The 13331-nt window shown below is 48.7% G+C and overlaps 1 protein-coding gene across 1 annotated transcript in view; it reads right to left on the bottom strand.

Annotated features, from left to right (window-relative positions):
- Ccdc63 (coiled-coil domain containing 63) overlaps positions 1 to 13331 on the bottom strand; it is a 35412-nt gene that overhangs the window by 5010 nt on the left and 17071 nt on the right. The window contains exons 6-9 of the mRNA XM_005344461.1: positions 12784 to 12965; positions 7453 to 7673; positions 4251 to 4325; positions 2097 to 2289 (exon numbers count right to left, since the gene is read on the bottom strand). Of these exons, the coding sequence (XP_005344518.1) occupies positions 2097 to 2289; positions 4251 to 4325; positions 7453 to 7673; positions 12784 to 12965 (671 nt within the window). The remainder of the gene's footprint in view (positions 1 to 2096; positions 2290 to 4250; positions 4326 to 7452; positions 7674 to 12783; positions 12966 to 13331) is intronic.

Genomic DNA, 13331 nt, shown 5'->3' with positions numbered 1-13331 from the left:
CAGGCTCCAAAACCACAGAGAAACCCTGTCTCGAAAAAGCAAAAAAAAAGAAACAACTGCTAGTTTTAAATGTGTTACATTGAATTACTTTTGTGTATTGTATCCAAATTTTATATATTGATACAAATTTGAGATTAATTTTGTTAAAACAGACTATATATATAATATATATATAACATTAACAATGTATATTTAACATTTAACAATGTAATCTAAATTTCTAGTCCTTGGAAGTTATTATTACCAACTACTTAAGATAATAAGAAATGCAGGTTAGTAATTAATCACCTAGTATAATTGAACTTGTATGATTTCAAGGTCAAACAGATATATTTTAAATAGACAGGTCATCTTCAAACACTTCAGAGATATACAGAACATGGCATTTAAGATCTTTTAATAACATAGGTTCTTTTTTCTTTTTTATGACAATGAGACATGTCTGCTCCTGGTAGCACCAGTCTACTTCAAAGAGTATGATGGGCACTGAAGAAATTCCACATGTAGCTTGCTTTCTTTGTGGCAAAAGTAAGCCACTGGGAAGAAGATGTCCTTGCCTCGACTGCTGACAGTCTGCTGTCCTAATGGACAAGCAGGACACAAGAGAAAGTGGCTGACAAACATTGTCAAGACAAGGAGGGACAGCCTTTGAGAATCTCCTGCTTCACAGAAAAGTCTGTCAAATATTCTAGACCTGTAGGCCGAATATGGATGCCCCAAGGTTGCAGAGGAACTTTGGGTGACTGTCCAGGCATCCAGATGTTTCTGTCGTTTCTCACATTTTTTGGGAGTCACTTGTTTGCACTTCCTACTTACTCAGTTAATATTATTTCCTCCTTGGGTCTCTGAGATAGTTGAAGACTAGATAGTTATAGTCTCCCTTATGAGACTCAGAAAAGAAATTCACTAAAAAAAAATTATAAAGTATATAAGGTTGTGAGATAGCCAAAGATAGTTTTGGAAGGTAAAGCAAGTTGTAGTAGAAATTATTTTAGGTACAAAATTTTGGACTCATCAAAATAGGATAGATATGGAGTATTTTCTCTGAATTTATCAAATGCTGATGGACTAGACATTGTTGATGTATTTATTGCCTAAATATATTGTATACAGTTATTGTACTTATTGTATATAGTTTTTCTTATAGTAGTTATAGCCTTCTCCTTTATTTTAGACAAAAAGGGGAAATGTAGTGACATTTCATTTTTATTTTAATTAAATAAAGCATGCCTGAAGATCAGAGAGTAAGACAGTCCTATTGGTCAGCCTTAGAGACCAGGCAGTGGTCACACACACCTCTAATCCCAGTAGCCACACTAGTTTGCCATAGAAACAAGGCGGTGCATGTCTTTAATCCAGTGGTGCACACCTTTAACCCCAACCCTAGAGAGGATGATAAGACAGGAGGAGACAACTCAGTCTCAATCGCATTCTGAGATTCCTGGAGGCAGGCTCACCATTTTTAGACTGAGGTCTAAGTATGAGCCAGTTGCTGACTGCTTTGCTTTTCTGGTCTTCAGGTTGAACTGCAATTTCTGTCTCTGAGTCTTTATTTATCGTGCTTCGTGAGTGTGTGTGTGTGTGTGTGTGTGTGTGTGTGTGTGTGTACTTGACTATATGCATGTTCATGCAGGTACATGCAAGTTTGTGCATCTGTGTGTGTGTTGTTTGCATGTGTGTGCATACATGTGTATATTGTATCTTTTACATGTGTGTGAATCTGTCTGTGTTTGTATGGGTACCTGTGTGTGTGCACATGCATGTGTATGTGTGTATATCCATGTGTTCAGGTGTGTGTGAGCATGTATGTGTATAGTGTTAGTGTGTGTGTGTAAGAAAGTTCCCTTTTAATTTTAGTTTTTCTCGTTAAGGGCATTGAATTTCCCTAAATCGCTCTCCCGTGTCCACTGCGACCATCATCAACTATCCCGTATTTAATCCTCCCAATAGCCTGATGAGGTAGCACCTGAGTTTACCCTCATTTTAGAGGTAAAAGAACCCGAGCGCAGAGGTCAGGAACGTGGCCAAAGTCGCACAGCTATTAAGTGAAGAATCAGGATTTGAACCCAGGCAGGCTGCACCACGGCTGTGCTCACCGAAGTACCGCTGAAGGTTGATGTCTGTTACCTTCCCGGTCTCGCCCAGCTTCCCCAGGATCTCTGTAGCGTCGCAGTTAATCTTCTTGAACAGCTTTTCCACCGAGTTCTTGAGATATTCCAGGGTCTTGCTCATCTCCTTGTATTTGTTCTCAAAAATGTCCGCATCCTCGGTGGTCTTCCTCAGTTTCTCCTGGGGACATACAGACACCAGGCCTGGCCTGAGGCTGGGGACTCTCTGTGCAGGTGACTGGGGGACCCCAGAAAGGCTTGCAAACCCCAGAGGGTATGCAATCAAAGAAATGAAGCTTCCGGTCAGCGGCAAACAAAATGAAGAAAAAAGCAGACAGCTAAAGGTGTAGTTCGGTGGGTGGGTTACTTGCATAAACCCTGTGCCCTCCTGCAGTTCTGGAGGCGGGGGCAGGAGGATCGGGAGTCCAAGATTATCCTTGTCCAGGTAGCGAGTTTGAGGCTAGCCTGGAGTACATAAGACCCTGTCTCAAAAATAAGTGATTGCTCTGAGTGTCTAACCTGGGCTCCTGGGTAGAGGGAAGATGATGAAGAGGGTGGGGCGGGAGGCTTCAGCAGGGTGGAAACACCTGAGAGTCCGTGGCTCCGAGGATGGAGTCTTCTGCTGGGGTATTTGCATTTGGGAGGGGATGGCGCCCCCAAGCTCCCCTCATGAAGACAGAAAACAGTAAATACAGGGCCAGGAGGAGAAAGCCCCAATGAAGGCACCGCTAGTCCCAACCCCAGGGAAGAGTCTAGGGTTCTAGGTGGCCCCAAGCAAAGGGTGTGGGGCTAGGCTGGAGACCACCTGCCGAGGCCAGCCTGAGCTACAACAGCGCCCAGCCCTCTTCCTTGGGCTTTGCTGCCCCCTAGAGGCAGAGTCGAGAATGGCGCCACCTACCTGGTCGGGGAAACAGAGTAGAAATGAGCCGGCCTCAAGGAATCGGAAGGAAGATGCTCAGGGGCAGGAACTGTCAGTTTGAGTTCTGGATCCTCCTGCCTCAGCCTACTGGGCATAGGGATCACAAGCACGCACTCCACACCCAGCCAGTCAGGCGGAATCCACTTATTACCCGGTGTTTGTTGTTCCTTCTCCCTACACCTCCATGAGAGAACCCATTTAGCCCCGGGGGTGCCCGGACAAACGACTGAGCTTCCCGACTCAGCCAGTGAGGCCTTCTCACCACGCGTCCACCTTCTTCCTGCCTGAAGCGTGTATATGATGGCTGGATCCCTGGCTGCTCTAATGCAATCGCCAGGCATCCTTGGGATTGAAATCACACACCAAGGAAGGCCTGGGTGGCAGATGCCACCACAAGGACACCCATTCTCCCATCCCGGAAGTGCCAATTTTCAGATTATTTTTAAAAAATACAAAAAAAAAAAAAAACTTCTAGCTTTCTCAGGCTCCCAGGGTATAGTCAGGGAAGAGGGAAATCCTAGCACTGGGGAGGCAGAGGCAGGATGATCTCTGTGAGTTTGACGTCAACCTTGTCTACATAGTGAATTCCAGGGCTACATAATGAGACCCTGTGCCCCCCAGTAAAACCCAAACCCCAGCATAGCTCGGCTTCCTAGGGTTGGCCAAGTCACTTTTACCTTCAGTGGCCTCAGTTTCCACACCCGAGAAATGGAAAGATTTCGAGTGACACCTGCTCCCCAGGGAGATGAAGGGAGGTGGGGCCAGAGGAGTAGGCATAGCCTGGTCTCTACTGACTAGTCCAGGAAGTATTTGCAAGTGGGGTGTGGGCTGTGGCTCAGAGGTAGCGGAAGGAGCTAGTGTGAAGGAAGCCCTGGGTTTGATTCTCAGCACAGAGGAAGGGAGGGAGGAGGGGAAGGAAGGAAGGAAGGAAGGAAGGAAGGAAGGAAGGAAGGAAGGAACGGAGGGAGGAAGGAGGGTGGTTTGTGGTCATTATCTCTGGTGAAAAATGGTAGAGCTGGGCCAAGGAAGAAACAAAAGGAGAAACTGAGGCAGAGATGTGTCGGGATGGAATTGCAGCCCCAAGGCTTGGGTTTGACCCCCTGAAAAGGGACTCATCTTTACAATAAATAGACCTCGGGGACAAGATTCTGTAGTTGGGACAGGCCACCTGGCAGACCACGGACAGGTGACAACAGACAGGTTCCGGAGGCTCCCCAGCTCACCTCCATCTGTCTCAGGATACTCCGAGTGCCCTCGTGGGAGGATTGCTGCTGTGACCGCAGGTTGATGATGTCATCCTGTTTGGAGAGAAGGGGATCGGTGAGGAAAATGGCAGCCGCCCCCCCCCCTGCATCTAACCCTACTCCAGTGTTGGGTAACCCATCAAGGAGTTTCCCCCCCCGCTCCTCCTCCTCCTCAGGGGTTTCTTTTTTCATCCTCTCTGAGAATCATCTAGAAATATCTAGAGAAGTAGTTCTCAACCTTCCTAATGCTGCGATACTTTACTGCAGCTCCTCATGTTCTCGTGACCCCAACCATAAAATGGTTTTCATTGCTACTTCATAAATGTAATTTTGTGACGGTTAGGAACTGTAAGTATCTGTGTTTTCTATTGGTCTTGGGCAGCCCACAGGTTTAGAACCATCTAGAACAGAGTAATAAACAGTCCTCCTCCACATTCCACCCCCACCACTGGGCATCTGGAGTTTCTGCTGTATTACATGTAAAGAATTTAAACAGCCATGTGCGACTAGTGGCTTCTTCACTGAACCCAGCGGCTGAGCCCGGGGTCCCTCAAACTCTCACAAAAATCTGAGTCCCCACTCAGGCGGCCAGGACCACTTCAAGTTCCAGGCCTGGAGCCAGGCCAGACATCTATCCTTTCTGACCAGTCCCCAGAGCATGTCCAAGCCCTTTGTCACAGAAGTTCCTATCCCCAGGTCTCATCGCAAGAAATAATGGAAGATGTCGGCACAGGAGGCCACTCCAGTGGAGGTGACAAATTGACCACTGATAGTAAATTCTAAGGGGACGAGGCACACATACAACGGCTAAATGCCGATGACCAGTCCGTCCGCGGAGCTGTGGGTGTGGCGTAGGTCCTGGACACGTGCAGTTTGGGGTGCAGTATTTCCCTAACAGACACTTGAACTCCAGGCTCCCTAAATTACAATGCTCTAAAGCAAACAAAACAAAGAGCCTGGAGGCTACAGTGCTGGTTCCAACGTCACAGAATAGGGAAACTGAGGCCAAAAGGGGGAAAGTCCACCTTACCAAAGCCCTCAAAGGTCCAGTGTGTTGTGGAGGCTGCACAGTGCTCCTCACATCCATGTACATCCACACGGCACAGGGACTAGGGCCGTGCTCCCTCCCGGAACAGGCTGGACCACAAAGACCTTCCTGCCATACCGCAGGCAGCCACCAGAGGGCAGTGGCAATGCATTCAAGGGCCACAGTGGCCTATACAAATCACCACCTTGTGTCCGATTTGATGTCCCCAGAGAAACTAAAAATTTGGGGGTTTGTATAGAAAGCGCTGCTTTTTAAATATGATAGTTACTGAACAAATCTTTTTTTAATAACGTATTTATTTTTATTTTGTATACATTCATTTTTTTGCCTGCATGTCTGTATGAAGGCGTTGGAACCCCCTGAAATGGGTTTACAGATAGTTATGAGTTGCCATGTGGGTGCTGGGAATTAAACCTGTGTCCTCTGGAAGTGCAGCCACTGCTCTTAACCGCTGAGCCATCTCTCAGCCCCACTGAACAAATCTTAACAGGAGATCAGAGAGGATGGATCCGTAACCTGGTCACCGGAAAGGGGTGAAGCTGGATGTGTCCAATAGAAAAAAAAAATAACTTTAAAAAAGAAAACGGATCCTAGTGTAAGCAGAGATGCTTCCTAGTGACTCATGCCAGAAATCTCCACAATCACCAAGCAAAGGCAGGAGAATTGCTGTGAGTTTCAGGCCAGCCTAGGCTACCAAGTGAAGCCTTATTGCAAAAAAATATATAAATAAATAAATAAAACACAAAACAAAACAAGAAGGCAGCCAGGGCTCCAGAGTAACCATCCTGGCAGGAGTGAGGATAATCCGGAGGCTGTGGCTTGCAGACTATTGAGACAGTGGACCCCAAGGAAAAGTTGAAGCCTGGCACTTAGGGAGACTCTCCTCCTGCAGGGCTGGGGGCTGGCTCCGAGGGTAAGGCACCTGTGCAACTCTGAGGATCTGAGTTTGAAACCAAACAACCCACAGGAAGTCAGCTGTGGGGATGCACCTCGGTTAGCTTGGCTCTCCCGTGATTGCCTGGGAGACAGCAGAACCCCTGGGAAGCGGCAGGCCAGTTAACCTCAAACAACAGGGCAAGCCAAGAGCCTGGTACCCTGTCCTCGACAAACCCCACCAGTGGGAAACTGCCCCATAAACATGACAGGGCCTCAGAGAGAGGCATAACGAGTTCCCGAGGTGACAGCAGGGCAGGGACAGGCCTGAGGAACGTGACGTCATCAGAGGGGGGAGGGCACAGTCGGAGGGAACCATCGGAGGAGGGGGAGTGTGATACCGCCAGGTAGGGCAACTCCAGGAGGGACTGGGGGTCATCACTGGTTCTGAACCACAAAGACAGCTGCCAGACAGCTTCTGAGTGGACTGGTGTGTGGCATTCAGTGGTTTGGACTCTGTCCCGGGCAAGTGTTTGTGTTGTGGGGAGTGAGGAGGCCCAGGAGCCACTTAAGTAAGAGCAGTTCTGGATTCAGTAAAAGCAGCCGGGTTCTTTGCCTTCAGGCCCTGTCAGAGCAGCGCTAAGCCAATGAACACGGGGCCTGTCCGAGATAAGAGCTAACCAACCACCTCTCTTCCACCCGGAAGCCAAAGGTGGCCGGGCCAGAGTTCCAGCCCCAGAACCCACGTAAAAAGTCTGGTCATCGTGGCATGCACTTGTAACCCCAGTATGGTAACAGGGAGACAGGAGGCTCCCTGGGGCTCAGTTGTTGAACTCCAAACCCTATTCACAGGCTTTGTCTCAGAGGACAAGGTAGAGGAGTGGGGGGTGACAGCTCCGTGGTTAGGTGCACCGGCTGCTCTTGCAGAGGACGGGTTTGATCCCCAGCACCCACTGGGCAGTTCCCAGCCATCTCTAACTCCAGTTCCAGGACAGCTGACGCCCTCTTCTGACCTCTGTGGGTACTGCACGCACATGGTACACAGACATACATGCAGGTGAAACATCCATACACATAAAATAAAGCAAATTCTTGGAGTACCTTCCTAGCTCATAGCCCAGAGTTAATGGTACTTGCTGCAGAGGCCATTGTCATAATTGGGTTGGGGACATAAACTCAGGGCCCATGGGCATTGTCTGCAGAGCAGGTGGATTTGTCTGGGGACCATCTGGGGTGGGGAAGGCTCTGCAAGCCATGCACCTGGATCCGCTGTGTCCTCTTATGCATGGTCTCCATGTCATTGTTGAGCTCGGTAACATAGGTGAAGCGGGCAAAGTTCTTTTCCTCCTTGGCCAGGAAGTCCTCGGTGAGCTGGTTCAGGTCCCCGTTCTCCGTCAGCTTCAGCAGCCGCAGGTGCGCCACCTCGTAGCTCTCGAAACTCTCGCCCTTGCTCTTCTTCCCACGCTTCTTGGACTTCACAACTGAAAGGGTGGGAGAGAAAAAGACCACAGGAGATGTGGGAAAGGACCCAGGCTCCCTGTTCTCATCACTGTCTTGGGGAGGGGGTGAGGCAATTCTGCTCGTGAGCCCCATCAGAAATTCCTAAGGGGGCTAAGAAAGCTGGTGAAGTATTTGCTGCACAAACTCAAGGACCTAAGTTCAAACCCCAGATGGGTACCAAGCTGAGTGCGGTGATGTTTGCCCATAGTCCCAGCCTGGGAAGGTGGGGACAGGTGGGTTCCCTGGGGCCTGGTGGTCAGCCAGCAGAACCAGTGCACTCCAGGTTCATTGGGAGACACCAACTCAAGAACCAAGGTGTGGTTGGAGAGATGGCACAGCAGTTATGAGCACCGCCCACTCTAGAGGACCCAAGTTCAGGTGTCAGGACGTAAGTTCAATTCCTCAGGACCCATCCTGGGGCTCACAACTGCTTATGGCTCCGGTCCTAAGGGATCTGACAACCTTTTCTGTCCTCAGCTAGCAGCCCCCCCCCCACTTGTGGCATGCAGTTACAGACATAAAAAAGATAAGGTCTTCTTTGGAGACAGGGTCTGAAGCCATTGATCAACAAAGGTGTCAGGATGTAAGTTCAGTTCCCCAGAACCCATGTTAAAAATGTGAAGTCCTAGCCTTGCGGTGGTGGCTCATGTCTTTAATCCCAGCACTCGGAACCAGAAGCAGGAGGATCTCTGTGAGTTCGAGGCCAGCCTGGTCTACAAGAGCAGGTTACAAGACAGGCTCTAAAATTACAGCAAAACCCTGTCTCAAAAAAAAAAAAATTTAAAAAGTAAAGGGCTGGAGACATGGTTCAGAGGTTATGAGCACTGACTGCTCTTCCGGAGGTCCTGAGTTCAATTCCCAACAACCACATGGTGGCTCACAACCATCTGTAATGAGATCTGGTGCCCTCTTCTGGCCTGTGGGCATACACGGAGGGTGAACACTGTGCACATAATAAATAAATAAATCTTTTAAAAAAAAGACTTATTTTAAAAAAAATTTTAAAAAGTCAAGTCCTAACTGTTCTAAAACTCACTCTGTAGACCAGGCTGGCCTCAAACTCACAGAGATCCGCCTGCCTCTGCCTCCCAAGTGCTGGGATTAAAAGTGTGCACCACCATGTCCAGGACAGAAGAAGAGTCACTTAAAAATAAAATGATATAAAGAGCCAGCTGGGCAGTGGTGGTGCACGCCTTTAATCCCAGAACTCGGGAGGCAGAGGCAGGTGGATCTCTGTGAGTTTGAGGCCAGCCTGGTCTAGAAGCACTAGTTCCAGGACAGGGTCCAAAGCTACAGGAACCCTGTCTCAAAAAACAAAACAAAACAAAAAAAAGACTCCAAGAGCCAGTCAGGCATAGCAGAGTGCGCCTTTACTCCCAGCACTCAGGAGTAAAGGTGTGCACACACCCATCCCTACACATACACACAAAATAAACCAAAATAATATAAATAAAAAACTTAATAAAGCACTACCAAGTGCCCAACATGGAGGCAGGCTCTGCTGTTAGGGAATTCCTGAGACAGATGGGTGAGAAGACCTCCCTGTAGAGGTGACCTGTGAGCAGGATGGAGGTTTTTTTTTTTTTTTTGGTTTTTCGAGACAGGGTTTCTCTGTGGTTTTGGAGCCTGTCCTGGAACTCACTCTGTAGACCAGGCTGGTCTCGAACTCACAGAGATCCGCCTGTCTCTGCCTCCCGAGTGCTGGGATTAAAGGCGTGTGCCACCACCGCCCAGCTAGGATGGAGGTTAAGAAAGGGTCAAGAAAGGCCTCTTCTGGGCAGGGAATTCTCAGGAAGGCTTGTTGACTGACTGACCCAGAGAGTTCTGAGCCTTGTTCAGCCTGAAGCAGCCCAGGCTCCCCTGAACCCAAGTCTTCTGTCTCTTTGGTATGGCTTCTGCATGGCAATCTGATGGAACCTTCTAGATCTTTCTCAGTACTTCTGGCCTGCTGTGACTGTCCTGGGGATGAGGCTGAAGCTTGTCGCTTTAGATATGGTCCTCCTCTCCCTCAGCAGACCATGTCACCACACACCCATGTCTTCTCCAGGTTCTGCACTGCGCTGGGGTACAGCTCTGTTCCTGATTCATCTATGAAGCTTCGTGTGATCCAGCCCTGTGCACCTTTCCTGAGAGCCGTGAGCCTTCGTCCACAGCAGCCACACATCACCCAGTCACACCTCAGGGCCTCTGCACACGTCTCAGCTGCTCTCGGCCTCCCCCAGGGTCCCCGCAGCACTCTTGGGTCACTCACATCTTTGCCAATGCGTCACCTCCCTGAGGGGCCCACCCAAACCACTCTAGGTGAAGCAGTCTCCGGCCCTGTCAATCACTCCACTTCCTGAGAAACCAGCTCAAACCTGAGTGTGATTTGCCATCTCTGACAGCCCCTGTCGCCTCTTAGAGGAAAAGACAGGTGGGTGGAATTTCAGGTGCTGAACGGACAGGTGTGGGGGCAGCCATCTGAACCGCGGGCCCATGGGAGAGCCTCGGCTTGCTCTCCCACCTCCGTGTCTCAGCCTAGTCTGCCCCCACCTCTGTATCTCGACCCTGCTGCTCTCTCAGCCTGGATGCCTGGATCTCACACTAACAGATTCTTTTCATCATTTGGATTGAAAGATTCGTGCCTTGCTTTCCTCAGCTGTCTGTCCCAAGATGGTTACACTGTGCCCGCTGCCCCATTGATGTGGGAGTGTCATATATCAATCTGTTGATTTCATTGGTTAAGCAATAAAGAAACTGCTTGGCCCTGATTGGTTATAACATAGGTGGGAGGAGTAAACAGAACAGAATGCTGGGAGGAAGAGGAAGTGAGCTCAGACTCGACAGCTCTGCGCTCTGGAGCAGAGACGCCATGCTCCCGGTTCCTGGGCGGACGCGGGGATAGCTCTGCTCTCTGAGGCACACGCGATGAAGCTCCGACCCAGGATGGACGTAGGCTAGAATCTCCCTGGTAAGCCACCTCGTGGGCTACACAGGTAATTAGAAATGGGCTAGTCCAGGTGTGAGAATTAGCCTAGAAGAGGCTAGATAGAAATGGGCCAAGCAGTGTTTAAAAGAATACAGTTTGTGTGTTGTTATTTCGGGGCATAAGCTAGCAGGCGGCCGGGGTGCTGGGGACACAGCCCCGCCACTCTTATTACAACACCCCATTGGGACTCTTTCCCATCTCTATCTTTTGCTTTCTTTCAGCTAAGAGTCTGCTGTGACTGAAGGTGTCTGTGTATTCATCTAGGTTGACATCTATTTCCCCTTTGTCTTAGTGTCTAGAATGTAAGCCCTATGGCACTGATGGCAAACACTGTCACATTCAGTGCTCTATCGTGTCCTAAACAAGGAGCCTATTTCAGGGTAAGTGACCAGTAGATCTGCTGGGTGAGGACCCGACTGGACAGTTGGATAAATGACAACATCCACAGTTCACGATGGTGAGACCATGGAAGAAGGTCACTTGGAGAGCAGTTTGGAGCAGGACACTGGTATGGGGAGGACCCCATGGAAGTTTCTAGAACAGAAGTGATGGGGGATGAGTACTGAGGCAGTGGTAAGAGGGAGGATGAGGGTGTGTGTGTTGAGCATCCAGAGGACCATCTGGGCTGGCAGTGAGAATGAAGAGGTGCTGCTCTGAGGATTAAGACTGAAAACAGAGGATTTATCTGGGATGGAATTTTGAATCTTTTGCTTAGTTACAGTGGACACCTAAGTTCACTCTGAACTGCAGGATCCCTTTTCTGAAGCTGGGGAGCTGCAGGAATGCCTACTTCTTGGTATAATACTGAGGGTCATATAGAAACCACACATGCCAGACAGCTAGAGTAGAGGCTTACACAAACTAGCTGTAACTAGATTGGGTGGTTGATGGGTGGTTGACGGTTGGTTGATGGATGGATGGTGAATGGTGGCAAGAAGGGTGAGCAGATAAGTAAATGAAAAGAAGACCAAATGTTGAAGGAGAGAGAGAGAGAGAGAGAGAGAGAGAGAGAGAGAGAGAGAGAGAGAAATCTTGTGGCCCTTGATTTATTTTAGAGAGTAAGACATACACAAGATTTTTCAAAAACACTTGCAGCAACACAGTCCCAAGTGATAAGGCAGGAAAAGGCAGGGAAAACAACACAAGTAAGAGGATGGGTGTGGCCAGGAAGAACAACTTAGTGTGTACTAGGCCCTGGGCTCAATCCCTAAAACCTAAAAAACAAAGATCAAATATACCTTCCGGGCAGCTTCCCTAGTTTTCACCCCCTTTGTGTCTTTTCCCTTTGATCATTTTGTTGTTTTTTTTTTTAACTTAATGAGCTTTTCTGTAAGAACTTGGTATTTTTTGTTCATTTGTTTGTTTATAGTATATATAATGTTCTGCCTTGCATGTATGACTGTAGTAGAGGGCACCAGAACTCATTACAGATGGTTGTGAGTCATCATGTGGATGTGGGTTCTGGGAATTGAACTCCGGATCTTTGGAAAATCAGGCAGTGCTCTTAAGCTCTGAGCCATCTCTCCAGCCCTAATCATTTTGCTTTTTTACCATCTCACATAGTATATTCCAGCCATGAGTATGACCATGTGCTGTGCCCTGACAAGACCTCAGGCAAGTCATCAAACCTAGACAGAGTTGCCAGGTGGTGGTGGCGCACACCTTTAATCCCAGCACTCAGGGAGGCGAAGGCAGGTGGAGCCCTGTGAATTCAAGACCAGCCTGGTCTACAAAGTGAATTCCAGGACAGCCAGAGCTACACAAAGAAACATGTCTCAAAAAACAAAACAAAACAAAAACCTAGCCCTGATCCTCATGTGCCCCTAAATTACAGCCTCAGGGTGAAAAAACATTTGCAGGTTGCAGCTGGCAGACAAAACACAGGCAAGCGGTTGCACGTGAATCACAGGCCAACTCCCCTTCCAAAAATCAAAATAAGTCCTCACTGCAGCTAAGAAACAAACGGTATCCCCAATACTGCATGGCACAAACTTATCCTAAAAGTGTGTTTATTGTTAACCTGAGATTTAAGTTTAACCAGGTATGCTGTATTTTTATTGTCTATGATTGGCAGCTCTACTGAGAGAGGGGGAGAGAGAGGGAGAGGGAGACTGTGGCTGTACCTTCCTCCTTCTTGGCTTGCTCCTCAAATTCACTGCGGTCATTGAGTTTAACAAGCAGGAAGGACTTGAGTTTGGTCTCATGTGCATACAGACGCTCCAGCTCTCGGATCTCCAGGTTGTACTGAGAGATGTCCTTCTGCTGGCGGTCCTTCATGGCAGCCATCCGAGCCATGGCTTCCACCCTGTGTGGAGATGGCAGATGGGGCTTAGTCCCAGAGGACCACACGCCCGCCCAGTGGCCAAGGGTTTGTTTGAAGTTCTTTGCAATTTTTTTCTGGCGGTGGGGACCAAACTCAGGACCCTATCAGAGCTTTGAGTCCAGGAAGTAATTTTCCTGTCACCATCCTTTACTGTTAGCAACAGCTGCAATCACCACCAGTATCACCACCATTATAATCAATATAAACGCCAACACTACCACTATCATTACCATCACCACCATTGCCACCATCATGTCCATCACTACCATCATCACCATCATCCTCCTCACCACCATCATCCCCATCACCACCATCATCCTCATCACTACCATCATCCCCATCATCCTC

The sequence above is a fragment of the Microtus ochrogaster genome, chromosome 2, assembly GCF_000317375.1.
Source record: "Microtus ochrogaster isolate Prairie Vole_2 chromosome 2, MicOch1.0, whole genome shotgun sequence".
Taxonomy (NCBI): Eukaryota; Metazoa; Chordata; class Mammalia; order Rodentia; family Cricetidae; genus Microtus; species Microtus ochrogaster.
Note: the sequence above shows the minus strand (reverse complement) of the source record. Positions and strands in the feature narration are given on the sequence as shown.